This window comes from Phoca vitulina, unplaced genomic scaffold (assembly GCF_004348235.1).
Source record: "Phoca vitulina isolate PV1807 unplaced genomic scaffold, GSC_HSeal_1.0 scaffold84, whole genome shotgun sequence".
NCBI lineage: Eukaryota > Metazoa > Chordata > Mammalia > Carnivora > Phocidae > Phoca > Phoca vitulina.
Window position 1 is genome coordinate 2871295 of NW_022589787.1, and position 16746 is coordinate 2888040.

At 39.7% G+C, this 16746-nt stretch overlaps 1 protein-coding gene across 2 annotated transcripts in view; it reads right to left on the reverse strand.

Annotated features, from left to right (window-relative positions):
• Positions 1 to 16178, reverse strand: part of GABRB3 (gamma-aminobutyric acid type A receptor subunit beta3) — a 247352-nt gene extending 231174 nt beyond the window's left edge. The window contains exons 1-3 of one of the 2 annotated variants that reach the window (XM_032395382.1): positions 16027 to 16178; positions 15076 to 15167; positions 14787 to 14854 (exon numbers count right to left, since the gene is read on the reverse strand). In XM_032395382.1, coding sequence (XP_032251273.1) covers positions 14787 to 14854; positions 15076 to 15167; positions 16027 to 16166 — 300 coding nt within the window. In that variant the 5' untranslated portion in view covers positions 16167 to 16178. Of the gene's footprint in view, positions 1 to 14786; positions 14855 to 15075; positions 15168 to 15296; positions 15460 to 16026 lie in introns of those variants that run through there. The other variant, XM_032395384.1, reaches the window with a different exon arrangement.
• Positions 16179 to 16746: the final 568 nt, after the last annotated feature.

Consider the following 16746-nt stretch of genomic DNA (forward strand, 5'->3'; position numbering starts at 1 on the left):
CCAAGTGTATTTTTCTAAATATTCTAAATTTTTTTAGTGGGCAAATATATATATATATCCATATATATATATATCCAAAATATATCCAATATATCCCGATAAATATATATCCAAATATCCTCTCTCTCTCTCTCTCTCTCTCTATATATATATATATATATATATATACCCAAATATATAAATTTTGGAAAATAATAGATGCTCTTTTGTGAAAGCAGTAAAGGTGTAAAGAGTACCAAAGTTCCCAAAAGATGGTCATCGTGTCTGCTCCAGCCAAGAAGGTCTTCTTTTCACAATGAATGTGCAGAGCATTCCTCCCTCACAGGGAAAAATTTCCTGCCTGACACAACTATATATATAACAATCCATGGATGTACTGATTATTTAGAGAGTTCATAGCTGGATAAGAAAGAAGAATCTTGCCTTCCTTTTCACTTCACTATTCTCCTTCCTGCTTTGCTCCTCCCATCATACCTGAAAGGAACACTATTCTCCTTCCTGCTTTGCTCCTCCCATCACACCTGCCAGCATCTGGCAAGTTTTGCAGCTCTGAAAACACCTAGGGATTTCTGCACAAGTTCCTTGCAGATTGTAAATCTACTTAGAGACTTGTACCTGAGGTGACTGATGCCAGGAGGATGATGGGTCCAATTTCAGGGAGTCAACACCCCCAGTAGTTCCACTTTTATCATGGATAAGTGTAAGAAGAGCAAAAGTAAACAATTTAAATTTTTTTGCATAGTACACACTGGTATATATCTACTTTCTAATTAAACATGACAAACTACCCCAGTATCTCAAGTTTTTAAAGAATAAAAAATCCTATTTCTTGTAACAATTTTGCCTATTTTTATCCCTCCCATAGGACCTTGAAAGTCTTTTCCATGCCTTCTAGTTCTATCCATATTTCCCCAAAATTGCTTTTCAGAATACTAACAATAATGGTTGATTATATATCTCTCAGCTTCCCAGGCCCAACTGTCTGTCAGTCCTTTCTTCATTCCTACCATTGCTGCAAACATGGGGTTGAAAATTATTTATACTTCACACATTTATTGTCCAACTCACTCATGAGCTAACTCATTCCTGGCTCTAGTCAAGCACCCTCTTCATGAGTTTCTTTAATAACTTTATGTGGGCCTGAGGTCTTGCCAGTTTCAAGTCTGGAGTAATATAGGCAAAGTTTGAACAGGTGTGCTAAACTGGAGAAATAGGGAAAATCCCAAACTATCATCATGTGGATTTCTGATGTTGGGCATTCTATTTTTTTTAAGATTTTTAATGTTTTAAGTAATCTCTACAGTCAACATGGGGCTCAAACTCATGATCCCAGGATCAAGAGTCTCATGCTCCCCTGACTGAGCCAGCCAGGTGTCCCTCCGATGCTGGGCATTCTATTTGTTACAAGAGCAGTTATATACTAGTTAAGCCACCACTTAAATCTAAAAGTATTTGGAATGAAAGAGACAGCACAACAATATGCTAGTCAACAGAGCAGTTGAACTAAAAAGTCAAATCATGAAAGACAATACAGGAAGTAATTATTAAGTGATATTAGTTATTTTGAGAATTAAAAAAAAAAAAAGAAAGTTTGTTGCTTTGCTTCTTCCCAGCAAGTTCTAGTGTTGACCTATAAATGCAAGGTGCTTTGATAAGCCTGGGATTTTAAAAATCTATACACATAGTCTATATTTGGAGTAGCTGTTAAACAAGTGTAAATTAGGTATAGCACTTTGTGCTGAAGCATCACAAACAGTGTTTTGCCATACATATTCACAAAATAAGCCCCCACACCCCTCTTCTCTACCATCTCAACAGACTCCACTATCAGTATAATGGAATTCCACCATGCTTTCTTTTACATTTTAGGGTTTTGTTGTAATTGTTGTTGTTTTCACAATTTCCATTATAATATTGATAGTCACACAAAAAAATCTCCACAGAAGTGCAATCTAGAAACACTCATATTATTTGGTAATAGACACAGAAAATAGTTTAGTAATATATGAGACTGATTTGTGAGTCCTTCCCCCTGGTTAACTGACAGTTTCTATTAGTATTGTAGCATGGGCAGGTTCTGATTTTTCTGTTTGCACATTATTGCATAATCAAGTACAATCTTGGGCAAAGGTTGGCATATCAGGAAATTGGATATCAATTAATAGATACTTGCTTTCCTGTCAACCTTTGTTTAACAAATTTCATTGTGCTTCCTTCTGAAAAATGTTGAAGAAAAGAGGATTTTCCTTCATTGTTTCAGAAACTGAGAGATATGATAAAAGGAAAAACATTACTAAGCCAAACTGGCTCTTGAGGTATCCAAATTTTGAATTCAAAATCCCAAAAAGATAAATGGTGAGAGAAACTGGCAGGTAAAACCCTCATTTCTTATCTGGGAAGGGGAGATAAATGTCATTCAGGAACATCTACCCCTTTATTTGGCTTTTTCTCCCCAATCTCAGTAAACCAGCCACTGCTCATGATCCTCAGAGTTGGCTCTGCTCTCAGTGCTAATTTGGTTACATTTAGAACAAAGTGTCTTCCCCTTTTAATATCTGAATTTTGCCAGAGCCTTCATACCTCTCTCGTCCATGGGGATAAGGAGAAGGAGAGAGAGGGAGAGAAAGACCGCTGAGAGAAAACCTTTGAGGAACATATACATGTGGGGCTATCACTGTAAACAAATTATTTCAAAGTGGTAAATCAGGAAATCACTTTAGACTGTGCTACAATTTCCCCTAACCAGATACTACAAATTAACAGGATTTCACCTACAGTGGAAAAATATGACCTGAGCACTTTAAAAATTATTGATTTTTTTGTTGTTGGTTTTTTTTTTTTTTTGGTTACTTATTGGTTATATCTAAGTGTGGGTCACACTATGCATTTTAATCTATATCATCCTAAATAGGTAATTTCCTAATAATGTAATGATTGGTACACCTACATTTTTACTTTTATAGAATAAAATTAGACAACTTTACATATTTTATTTTGCAATCTCTAGTAGAAGCAAGCCAAATCTTTATCCCTATATCCACACAGGTTCACTTGTTTTGGTTTTATATAAGAAATTCAATTTTAAATGAAACTAGGAATCAATAAAAAGGTAGAAAATGGTAAAACTTTCTTTTTTGTAGAGCCACAATAGGGGAATTCTACCTTTGAGGTCTAAGTTTAAAATTTTCTTCACTGAATGCTGGCTTAGCATCCCAAACTGGGTGAATGCAGCAGTCCAGATGACACTGACCAAGCCTATGCCCCCTTCCTTTTGGACTGAATTATGAACTCAAACAATATTAAAATTATGTTATGTTAATAAAATAACATAGAAGATTTAAAAATGATGCATGAATTAAATTTATGTAGAATTTTTTTTTAAAACCTGAATATACACAATTTGGAATCCAACAACAACTAAGACATTTCTGTACTGTTTTTCTTAGGTGATAATGTAAAGGTTATACTTTGAATGTAAAAAAAGCATTTTAACAGTCCACTACAGTTTTTGCTCATAAATTAATAATTCTACATTCAGACCGAAGAAGCAATTACCACTGTTTGAGACCTGAAAATTGATGAGCATGGATGCAGATTTTAAAATCCCGACTATGTACAAAATGTCTGAATTTCATAGCACATGAAATAAGTAGCCCAAAAAAAACCATTCTGGTTTCACACTGGCCATGCTTAGAATAGAAGGTTGCAAACTGCCAGATGACAACCTCTCAGATAATCAATTAAACCACATGCAGTATCAAATGAACAAGTAGTAGTTTGTGTAAGGCAAATAGAAGGTCCCCTTATGGTTCTAACTGCTCACAGACTCTTAAGAAACACAGAAACCAGAACTGGAAGGCAATTTAGAGAATCCTATTAACACACTCTTTAAAAAGATCAAATTGATGACCATTGAGTCTGAATGACTTGCCAAAGTTCCAACAAACCCTTCCATGGGATCTAAGTGCTCTGACAAGCAACTCTTTCCACTGCAGAGGGCAATCTTTCAAGTTAGACCCCCTATGGTCTCTAAAGGCAAAACAGCCTGGAGTATTGAGGAAATTACCTAGATAATTAAAATTACAAACCATTTACAATAATAAAGTAAAATCTCAAGCTTTGAGAGTAGCTTTTCAATCATAAAATAAAGATAAAATTTTGAAGTGAATACAGTGTAATGCTAAATAAGGTATAGCATGGGAGAAAAGAAATATGTATATTTCTTTGACATTTATATTTCTTATAAATATTTATAGTTCTCTCATAAATATTTATATTTTATATTTATAAATATTTCTTATAAGTCTATTTATATATAATATATATTTCTTATGTAATTTTTATATACATATATATATATCTATAGAGAGATACTATATTTCCAAAATAAGAACCATTTTTTTTAAACCAGCTTTCTGTGTTTCTAAATGTTAAAAACAAACAAGCAACAAACAAAACCCCATTTACTATTATAATCAATTAACATTCTTAATCTCTTATTTTCTGGATCTACTTTGATTTACCTGCTCATTACCACTAGTCTTTTTTTTTTTTTTTTTTTAGATTTTATTTATTTACTTGACAGAGAGAGAGAGAGCACAAACAGGGGGAGCTGCAGGCAGAGGGAGAAGCAGACTCCTTGCTGAGCAGGGAGCCTGATGCTGGGCCATCCCAGGACCCTGGGATCATGACCTGAGCCAAAGGCAAACACTTAACCGACTGAGCCACCCAGGTGCCCCTACCACCAGTCTTACAATCACTGAGCCACCACAGATCCCCAGTGGGGCCTCCGCAGTGGTACAGGCAATATTGAACAATATTGCCCCCTTATGATATTACTGTGGTTAATAGAAAAATCCAGAAAATGCATCTGCCTTATAGACTATTGTCCCTGACTATTTATAAACATATACAAACTCTCCATTGAACTACTGAAAACTAGTCACAAGGGAAATTCTAGAAATGACTTACTCTAGGGGATGTTTATCAAAAGAACCTTTCATCCAAACAGAATGTTACTTTACATATGAATACTAATAACATACAGACCACCATCTAAAAACCAATGGCCAAGCCTAACAGCCTCAGGGAGCCATATTTTGCTTTTAATATTAATCTGCTGCTGTTGGCCCCAGAGCCTTTTGCATCTCTTCTTCTTTAACACATATATCTCTACCTCTGTATCATGTACTTGTACTCTTATAATACAAGAAAACAAGGAAGCTTAAAACACACAGATTTCCCTCAATATGACAAAGTCTATAATTATAGAACAAAATCTTTGTGCTTTTTATCAATCAATTATAACAGATGCTTAATCTTCACTTCTAGAAAATATAACCCATCCCCATATGTACTGGTAGATTCTTGATCAAAATTGTACCTTCCATGCTGTGGACATCTTCACCAAAAGAGGTCTTATTTATTTATTTATTTATTTATTTGTTTGTTTGTTTGTTTGTTTTTAACTATTCTTTTTTTTAAAGATTTTATTCATTTGATAGAGAGAGAGACAGCAAGAAAGGGAACACAAGGGGAAGAGGGAGAAGCAGGCTTCCTGCTGAGTGGAGAGCCCCATGCAGGGCTTGATCCCAGGACTCTGGGACCTTGACCTGAGCCGAAGACAGACACTTAATGATGGAGCTACCCAGGTGCCCCCAAAAGAGGTTTTATTAATGTAGCAATCTTCTCAATTATCATTCACAGGAACTGGCCGTTATGATTCAATGGATTAGCCCCATATTTTCTAAACTGTGTTCTACAAAAAACTTCATGAAGTGTTAAATGGGTCCCCCACCCCCCAAGAAAAAAATGCCCAATGAAACATGATTTTTAAAATATTGAGTTCTTCACTCCTCTCATGAAAATTTACAAAATCATTAGCATATTATGGGCCTGAAATTCCTGCAGCAAAGAAATCTATTTTATATCTTTAACATAATTTCCAATATGATTTGAGCAGAAATATTTTGATTATGGTGCCCACATTTACATTCTATAGAACAGTGTTCTCTTAAGAAACCATTAGTTTAGCCCATACCACAGGAAATGACATTCTCACAGGAAATTTTGGTGCCTAGGGCCAAAACAAAGGAAAGATTCAGAAATAAAAACTCATTCAACAGCACAATTAAATATGCCCTCATACCAATGAATTATCTGTAGAATGTTTAACAGCATAAAAAAGGGAATATAGCGCAATCAATCCTGGTCCTCATACACTCAAACGGTTATTCCCAATCTTTTTTTTTTTTTATTTGACAGAGAGAGAGACAGCTAGAGAGGGAACACAAGCAGGGGGAGTGGGAGAGGGAGAAGCAGGCCCCCCACCGAGCAGGGAGCTCGATGCGGGGCTCGATCCCAGGACCCTGGGATCACGACCCGAGCCAAAAGCAGACGCTTAACGACTGAGCCACCCAGGCGCCCCCCCCCCAATCTTTTTTCTAGTATGTGTACTGTTTTGGAAAGGCAAAGCACAGAATTCACCAATGATGAGATATCATGCTTGGAGAACACTTAGCCATGTCCACCCCTGCAATAACTCTAATACTACACAAAGATTCTTGGTCTATAAGTTGTGGAATCACTGGTCTACATAATAGGAATGGCACTGTTTTCCATAATTTTTTTTTTTTTTTTGGAAACAAGTTCACAGGAATCCTCACATATAAAGCTGTGGTTCATTTTAGGTGCAAAACAAACACCCAAATAGGGGAATTTCTGCAATAAAATTGATCAAAGGTACAGTTTTACCACAAGGGTCATTTGCTACACAAATTCATTTAATAAATATTTACTAAGTATATTCTACAGGACAGGCCCTAGGCTCTGTAACCATTCTAGTCTACTTCCCACCTGATATTTGAACTTATCTCTTGGATGGATATTTAGTGTCAGCAGGATTGGAAAAACAATAATATTACAACAAATTACCCAAAGTGTTGCTTCTTTTAAAACAAATTTTGGTTTGCATAGATGCACACATGCACACATACACAGAACATGTAGCAATGGGTGATCCAGAAAACTTGTTTCTTCTACTCATTAGTGTTATCAATTGGTAAGGCTTATTTAAAAAGTTCAGTTTAAAAATGGTGATGTGATACTGAACTAAGTAACATATTTTATACGTATGTATCAAACACAATCAGGATTCTATAGCCTTAAACCAGTAGCTTTTGTTATCCTTTAAAGTCAATTCAAAATAAATGTATTTCATGTCATGAATCATAGCATGTGGATTTAGCAGATATTTAACATAAAAGGAAATTGCATTGTAGAACTATGATGATGTTGTAATCAATAGAATCCATATCCTCTTTCAGATTGACTGAAGAAGCACAAATTAGGGCATTTAAAGAGCTGTGACATTCTCACGTCTTAATTTTATTCCCATTCTTGTGAAATGTTAGTTCCATGCATGCTGAAGTTTTTGTTCATTGTATTAATGCCTCTGTGTGATGCTTAAGTTCAATGGAAAATGAAAAGAGGGATACATGAGTTAATGCTTACAAATGACTTCTATTACTCGATGTGGTCTCCTGATAAGAAGGAATAAAGGAATTCTACATCTCCAGCCAGAGATATCAGAGGCTTGACTCTTCATTGAACTGGTGGTACTGAGCAAATTGCCAAGAGGTGAGACCTATCTTAGTCTTAGTGTTCCAAATTTTGCAGCTGAAGAATCTTCTTAGTGGCTGGCATAAATGGTCCAGAAGTAAACTGTGCTGGAAAGCGAGCAAACAAATGAAAACCACAGCAGCTTCACTGCACTACTGAGTGTCATTGGGACGGGAAGGCAAAGCCTGATGAATCCGTATACAATAATCAAAACTTGTGTCATATAGAACACTGCTACAACACTTTACTCTCCTTTCTGCTTTGAAATCAGCTTAAGAGCTCTCCAGTGAAAGGGGTAGCAGCTACAAAATACCAGCTGAGTGTATTATATTGTGTGCAATTATACAAATTCTGGCCGAATTAAGTCCCCTATGGTAAAATCTTTGTACATCACATTGAGCCAGTAAAAGCTTCTTCTTGATCATGAGCCCAAATTCTGGGTTATAAAAATATTTCATTGGAAAGCTACATATCTATTTATTTATGTGCTTGTGTATTTATTCATTCATTAATTCTTCATTCATACACTTTCTTTCAACAAATGTCTAATAGGTGCCTATCAAGTACAAGGTCTGTCCATAGACATAGTTCTGCCTCATGGAGCTTATAATCTAATGGGAAAAAAAAATGGAGGAGAAAGATTTTAAGCAAATAAATACACCCTAATTATATGTAACACTGTAATAAGTGCTTTAAGTGAAGAATAAGCTTTTGTGGAAAAGTAGAATGGGAGGATCTAATTTAGACAACAGTGAAGGTCACAGAAGAATATAAAATCATGTGTCCTCCTAACAGAGCACTTTTTGTTGCTCTGTAGTATGAGGTAGAAACACCACAGAAGCAGGGCCAAGTAAGCACCAGCTTTGCCATTCAGTAAGTTAGTGCTATTCCCAAGTCCTAAGGCTATTTTCTCTTCTGAAAAATGGAGATGAGGTTAACACCTGTGTTACCAACTTTACCAAGTGCATCATCAGGTTTGAAGATCAAATGACAAAACACTCGAAGTATTTCATAAATTGCAAAATGGCATAAAACTGTTAGTTATAATTTCCCTAAGTTACACCTCAACATGTATTATAAAATAACTTAAAGGATTCCAAATGGTTGGTAGGCTTCTTATGCAATGACAGTATGCATGATACAATATAGAACCCATATGAGAAAGAAAGGTCCTGTGTCAATGGGAGAAAAGAAGAGTCACAACAGCAGTGTCAAAGGCTGAATCCACATTGCTTTACTTGCAAAAACTGGAAAAATTTTTATATGTAAATAAGCATATTTGCACCATCACTTCAAACCAAATATTTCTATGTGCAACACACCATACAGTCCCTGAGCCAGGCACAGGCAAGAGGTGGTTCACAACCAGACAATGTGTGTAAGATCCATCTTTTAAGAAATATAGCAACATAAGCTTTACAACCTCCCCAAGGGAAAAGACAGAGAGCATTCTCCTTGCACTCTCTATACCATTCCTTCCAATATTAAACACAAACTTCCCTTCGTAAAAAGCATATTATGTAAGGTATTATTTTCATCCATCTCTAAAGTTCATTATATGCTTTCTTATCAGTGCCCCAGCATTTATGTATGATCATCACTTATGCACGAAACATACTGCCAGTGAAAAGTAATGTCCTTAATAAACAGCCACCTCCAAAATGCAGCAACCTGGAACCAAATGCCAACACACTCCATGGACCTTACCCCTGGAGTGCCTTCCATGTAAGCAGTTTTCCAACCCCAACTGGGTCAGAATAACACTTTTTCCTTTCTGCTGAGTCATCCCCCAGGTTACTTTATAATAAGAGCATTAGCACATTTCCAACCTTTAAAATGCTAATAACAATTGATATGCAAACTTTAAATATGGCCCAAGCCTCCACAAAAAATCAGTAAAGGATAGCTTTCTACTGTGTATTTGTGTAGCTGTGATTGTCTACCACGATTTTCTCTATAGAGAAAGTGTGATATCACTTCAGAATCCATTCTGTAGGCATGCTATGGGCATCTGGAAAGCCTGCAACTGATTTACTGAATGTTAAGTGATTTGCCTAAGGCTAGATGTTCCCATAAACTTGGAAATAGAACCAAAAACTCCAACCCCATTAGGCTCTTTTCAGCACACTACCTGGACTCCTGGGATTCAGCTCTTCCTTTACCTGAGATTCTAGCACGGTGCTGGACACTGTACTCTAGTTCAGCATTCTCTATTGGCAAAGAAACCTCTAGACTCTGAAAGGTGGTGGTGGGGGGGGAATTGATTAACATAAATTTGATCAAAAATGCCTCAACGCTGAATTCTCCAGACCTCAGATCCCAGCTCACTCTAGCCAAAATGACCTTCTCCTCTTTCCTACTCTTTCTGAAGAAAGGAAAGACAAAGTGATAGTGCAAATGTCTGTACGTGTGTGTATGCATGGTTTTGTACACGAGTGAGACTGTATCCATTTTACAGTGATACAGCTCCAAAGCTGCTTCTTGTGATGTGCCAAAACTATGTTATGTACAATACTTATTTTACATCTAGACACTTTTTTAAAAAGTGGATTTTATAATAAGAAAATGCAACAAATGAAGAAGGAATACAATAGAACTAGAATAATGGATGAATATACACCTCATAACAACTAAAGATACACATTATATATTACCTAAAAGGAACTCAAGACCAAAAAAAAAAGACAATTTATGATTTACATGGATGATATCAGAAAAAAAATAATTCTGTAGCTACATTTTCGTTAGAATTGAGTTAATTTTAATGGACTAAGTATAAATTAATAACAAAGTACAAGATAAAGCATAGAAGTTACTATTAATACTACTAGCATTTGAATCTAGTTTTCTATCCTCAATACTTTAAAGTTAATTAAGTAAAAATTAAGTATGTATAGTTTCTTCTCTGAATTAATAAATCAAACAATGGCCTATTCTAATCAAATTTAAAAAAAACCCATGAGTACTTTAAAATATGGTTTTCATTTTTAAATTTATTTTTAAGAGTTATAGAACTACTTCATTCTCTGAGTAAAAATACTGTTTTGAAAATAAAATTTTCTAATTGTTTTACATCTTTAATATTTCTTTATGTTTCCTACACTTTCAATACTTTTCCTCCATTTATTCATCTCCCCATCTAAATATTCAACACATGCTTTTATACATGAAGACCAATGCTTAAGCATCAGAATTATAACAAATGTATACAAAAATTTTCAGTCAACAGTGTTCTTTCACATATACAATGTCACTTAAATATATAAACTAAATCTAAATAATTAACCATGCATAATCTTAAAATATTATATGAAATTTTAAAACAAAAGCTGAGAGAAACAATGGAAGTTATATAAGACAAAATGGTTTTCATTTGACTGCTGTAGAGTCAGCTAATTATTAAAAAAGTGCATGAAAAGAAGAATTGGAAAATTAGGAAAAATGGAAATGTAGAATATCTCTATTCTCCATGACACAAGTTATAGCAAAATAATGTTAAATATTGAAATACTCAATTTCATTCTTAGACTGTCTCTACAAAATACCAAAAAGCATGATGATGTACACATGTATATATACAAATATATTCATTTATTTATTTGAGGACAGAGGTCTTCTTTGGAAGTACCATCTGTAGGCACTCCCAGTAGATAAAGATTGTGCTTTCCAACTATTTAAAGAGAAAAGTACCAATATTACTATTATGCAGTGTATGTTATTCTTTACAATCACCCCCAAAAGTTCATGAACATGCACATATCTGCTCCACCTTGAGATACAAATGCTTTATGTATTCTTATTTGAAACACTGGTAAGTTTTTATTTCACTAAATAAATGTTTTCAAAAATATATCTATGAAAACCCAACTAGAAAATTTCAAGGAATGAAACTTCCATGATCATTTATCCTTAATTTTCTTGTAAGTTTTGCTTCTACTGCAACATCCTCACGCCTCTATCTAAATTTACATTTTAGCCAAAAGATTCATCTGAAACCACATCTCAAATCACGTCAATCACATGCTTAAAACATTTACGGGGCTCCTTATTTCTTGACAATTAGCATCTGAAATTGGCATGGCAGAGAAGAACCTAAGTGAACAGGAGTTTGTACTACTTTTCCAATTTCACCTTTTGATCTCCCCTTCATAATCTCCTATCCTGCTTATCTATCCATCCATACCTTTGCCATTTTCTTCCCTAACCCACAACACCCTCCTCCATCTATGCCACTTACACATGAAACCTTCCATGTCAGAAATAATCTCTCTCCCTCTTCCCAATATCAGCCCCCACCCCCTCCTTCCCTCTCTCTCTTCTGTGTGCTCCTTTCTTTTGTTCCTCTAATGGGACTGACTACATCCTACTTTTTGTTAACAACCATTTGTTACAACCTCTAATAGCTACAATACTCTTAAAGCAAGACCATTTCTTATTTAGTTTCATTACTTCACAAAACTTAGTTTTGTGTGACCAGTAAGGTGATTAAGGAAGTTCATAAATGGAATTTATTATTTTTAAGCAACATGATTGAAGGATGGTTCTAATCTTGTGCTTGCATTTCTCTGTTCTTTCCTTATGAAATATGACCTCCAAAATTATGCTTAACCACTGCTATTCAAAGTGTCTTTAATAATAGGTCAAGGGGAGCCTGGGTGGTGTAGTTGGGTCAGGTATCACACACTTGGTTTCAGCTCAGCTCCTGATCTCAGAGTCGAGGGATAGAGCCCCACATCAGCTCCTGTGCTCAGCAGGAGAGTCTGCTTGGGATTCTCTCTCCCCTCTCCTTCTGCCCCTCCCCATGCATGTGTGCAAATGCATGCTCTCTCTCTCAAATAAATAAATAAATCTTTAAAAAACAGGTCAAATATCATAACCATAATTGTGAGCAAATATGTGAAGGGAAATCATATTTTTCTAGCATAAAATTTTACTCAGTCCACTTGTTGAAGATATTTCAAATGTGAGGCAGTCCCATCTGTCCAATGGCTTTCAATCTCCAATCCTATCAATTCTTAAATTTGTTTACAATGAATATATGTTTAGAGAGCCACAAAATTACCATTATGAGAACACAAAAAAATAGTATACTATCGTTATGTTATGCATAATTATTGGCTTTGGGATATAAACTAAAAGATTATTCAGTATAATGGCTTGTATCTTCAATTTGTCTTTCTATTATTTGGGTCCAGAGAAAATTGGGACACTTCAATTCACGGTGCATGAATTAGGCAACTATTGCTGAAGTTTTCAAAGGTACCAAGTATCAGCATAATGACAACTGGATAACTATTCTTAAAAATTAACTCAAAGAAAATGTGCAATGCTGTACAAGAACACATTCTCCTTATTTACCTGGTTGTTTTAATATTGTATAGAGTTCTTAAAGGACCACATCAATGTATCTTCTATTTCATTTGACATCCAATATACATATTTTTATATAATAATCCACTAAATATGCAATAATCTTCTGTGAAGAATTCTCTCTAGAGAATGTGAAATTCTCAATTAAGAAAATCACAGATTATGTCAACTTGTTCCCTTAAGATCATAAAGCATGCCATTTGGACAGGATTATTTTTACAAGATTATAAAAAAAGTAAAACATATGTAATGTTAATTTTGAATGTTATGTATGTGATATCCCTTCTGTGTTTCTTACTAACACTTTTATTATTATAATGCCTTGTACAAAAATGTCCAAGGTGATATGCTGAAAGAAAAGTACATGACTTTAAAATCATGTATTATAATTTTAAAACTTTAGATTGAGTGAAAATTTGATGAAATTAATTTTGTGTGGTCAAAGATTTCTTCCTACAAAATCTACAGTAGTATATATCTTAAATATATCTTGCTAAACAGTCTATTTAAAATAGTAGTTTTAATTTATTTGTAAATGTACCTATTTCTATAATTAATTGCGATGTTTCTCAAAATACTGTCCACAAAATACTTGCTTCAAAAAAGTGTGAAGCACTAGTTTTAAATGCAGAGACCCCAAGATTCCACTCCACGGCTGGATCAGAATCTCTTGGAGTGAGGAACCTGGGAGTATGCATTTAAAACAAGTTTGCTCAGGTGACTCTGATGTACACCAGACTTGAGAAACCTATTGGGTCTATCTGAAACCATGCCTCATTATATTCTCAATGTTATGTTGGAAAGAAAAGTCGCCAAATGGTTTTTCCCAAAAAACATTGTTTCCAAATGTTCATTCTTACAATTTCTAAAGTGCAACTCAACAGAAAATTAAGTCTGTTTCCAAATCCCAGGATATTTCAGCTCAATTAACAAATGAAAGGGGTTATTTTTCTTCTTATTCCCTGTTGTCCTAAAGTGTCCTGAGCAAAAAAGCCTATGGTACCCACGTCGCACCTCGGGACACGAACCTCTGCTTTCCACAGGTTACAATATTGAATCACGACAGCATGGACATAGCTCTAAGTGACACTGGGCTCACTAGCCTTCTACTCTCCTGGCAGAGCGGCCCCTTCCGAGAGCCCGCCTGCGGCCCAGGCGCTCTAGTTCTCAGAGCCGCCAGAGCTCCGTCAGCACCTCCGACAGCGACTGGAGGAGCGGGGTTCCGGGATTCACTGCCAAAGAGATTGACTTTAGAGAACCCACTGAGACAGAGGAAACTGACCGGAAACACCCTAGAATACACAGACCACTGCCCCTGGTCCTCTTCAGCTGCCAACATCTCTTTCCAAAAGACAACAAAGGAAACCGTAAGTACCTCTTACCTAGAATATGAACCACCCCCACAACTCGCCTCTCTTCCCCGGCTCCCCAGCGCCTGTTGCTAAGGAGGCGAGACGGCACTTGGGAAACCTCAGGACCAGGTGACAAACCGCTGGAGGAGCTGGGAGCACGAGGGCTGCGGCGAAAGCCGAGCGCTAGGCCGGCCCAGGACCCCTTCCTTCCGCAGGAAGGGTGCGCCCTCCTCACAGCACCGACACCAGCGACGCCCCGACGCCCCCCGCGCACACCGGGCGGGTGGAGGGAGCCGCACGAGCTGGGGGCTGGCTCCCGGAGAGCCGCTCCCTCTGTGGGCCAGGGAAGCTCGGCCCCGTCAGAGGAGGCCTCTGGCCCAGTACTGTGGGCCCAGACAGTGGGGCAGGGGCTCGGGGACAGCCCTGGGGAGGGCCGGCACTCACCATGTTGACTTCGGAAACCATGTCTATGCTGGCGATGTCGATGTTCATCCCCACGCAGACGGGGGGACCTGCGGGAAGAGCACGACACACTGATCAGCCAAGCTCGGGCACGGGGTGCGGGTGGCTCTGAGGATCGGGTGCCTACCCGAGGAGTGGGAGCAAGGGAAATGCCCTCCACCCCCCCTACTCCGCCGCAGCTCGACTTAAGCACCTTCCTCCTCCCTCCTCCACCCAGGCCGCCAGCGCGGTGGGTCGCGCTTCCCGCAGCGGCCGCGCACACCCCGCTTACCCCCGAAGTCGGGTCTTAGGCGAATGTCGTAGCCTTTCAACAGCTTGTCCACCGTCTCCTTCACAAAGGACATGTTCCCGGGATCGTTCACGCTGGGGGAGGGCGCAAGGGGTACAGATAGGAGGGTCAGGCGGCGGCTCACCCGCCAGCGCCCGGCGCGCACACCCGCGCGCCCTGCCCGCCGCCCGGCCCGCTTCCCGTCAACCCACCCGCGACCCTACCTCTGGGCGCAGCACACCACCGCCACCAGCACTGGGGCCGAGAAAATGCCGAAAAGCCTTCCTCCCGCAAAGCCCCACATCCCTCCGCCGCGCCCCGGCACGGGGGAGGGGGCGCCCCGCCGCCGTCGCGACCCGCAGCCGGGGCTGCTCCTGCTGCTGCCGCCGCCGCCGCCGCCGCGCTGGCCCCGAGCGGAGGAGGGCGGAGGGGGAGGGGGAGGGGAGGAGGGGGAGGAGCGGGCCCGGGGAGAGGAGGAGCCGCGGGCTGGGGAGCGGAGGGAGGGGGAGGAGGCAAGGCGAGCCGGAGGCGGAGCCGGCTGCGCCGCTCACCCTGGCCTCCCCCGCACTCTCCGCGGCCGGTGGCCCAGGCCCTCTGCGCTCCCTCCCGCCCCCGCGGCTGCGGAGCGGGACCTGGAGCCCGGCCGGGGACAGCAAGCTGGAGCCGCGGCTGCGCGGCACGGAGCAGGGCCGGGCTCGGCCGCGAAACCAGCTCCACCGCGCTCCCTGCGACCGGGCGAAAGAGGGGACCGACGGCGACACAGGCAGAGGCGGTGAGGGAAACGCTATCGGCTTCCCCCCCGCCCCTTTCCTGGGCCCGACCCCCTCTACGACCCCAGCCCAGCTGCGACACAGGCCGAAAGCCAGTGGGTGAAGTACAGTGCCTGTGCCCACGGGACTGCGCGCTACAGCGTCCAGATAGAGGCTGCGGGTCGGGGGGAAACCCCCACCTCACCTGCGGGGCTCAGAGCCTTGAGTCCCCAGGGTCCAGGAGAGCCAGATGGGCAGCAAGAGAGCCGGGAGCTTGGAGCACATGGCGTTGCTCCTCCGACCTAATCTGGGTGGGATCCGCTCTCCCCCACAGCCACTGAGCATTCAAACAGCGACGCGGGGATCCCCGCCCCTGCCCCCACCCACGGGCTTTCCCGCCTGACCCATGATCCAGCCCCTCGCATGGCGGCCCGATTAATTATTTATGCTCTGTAAGACCATTTTAAAAAATCGGCTCATTAAACTATTCCTCTCAGTCTCACCTCCGAACATTTCATACGAGCACTGGGCCCTCCCTGCTCACGTAAATACATTTATAATGAATGGTAAAGAGAGGCCTGATTATGTGCACCTTATCAGTAAACTGGAGTCTAAATCAGACCTGGAGACCCTGGACTGTCATTCCAGGGTTGGGAAAATAACTTGCTTTTTCTGGTGCAGCGTGGAGCTGTCCGTGGTTCTTATAAAGCCGGGAAACTCCTTTTCCCTAGGATAGGCTTCAGTCCTTTGGTTCTCATTAGAAAACCAATGATACTTTGGCTAAGGAACAGACCGATGTACACCACAAACCACTCTGCCCTGTGTGTCACCACAGTGTACCTAAGGGGTATTTGTTCACCCATGACCACAGGTTGCATATTTTTCTTTAGTGAATAGTCTTCAATAAAGTTTCTCTGTGCCTCAG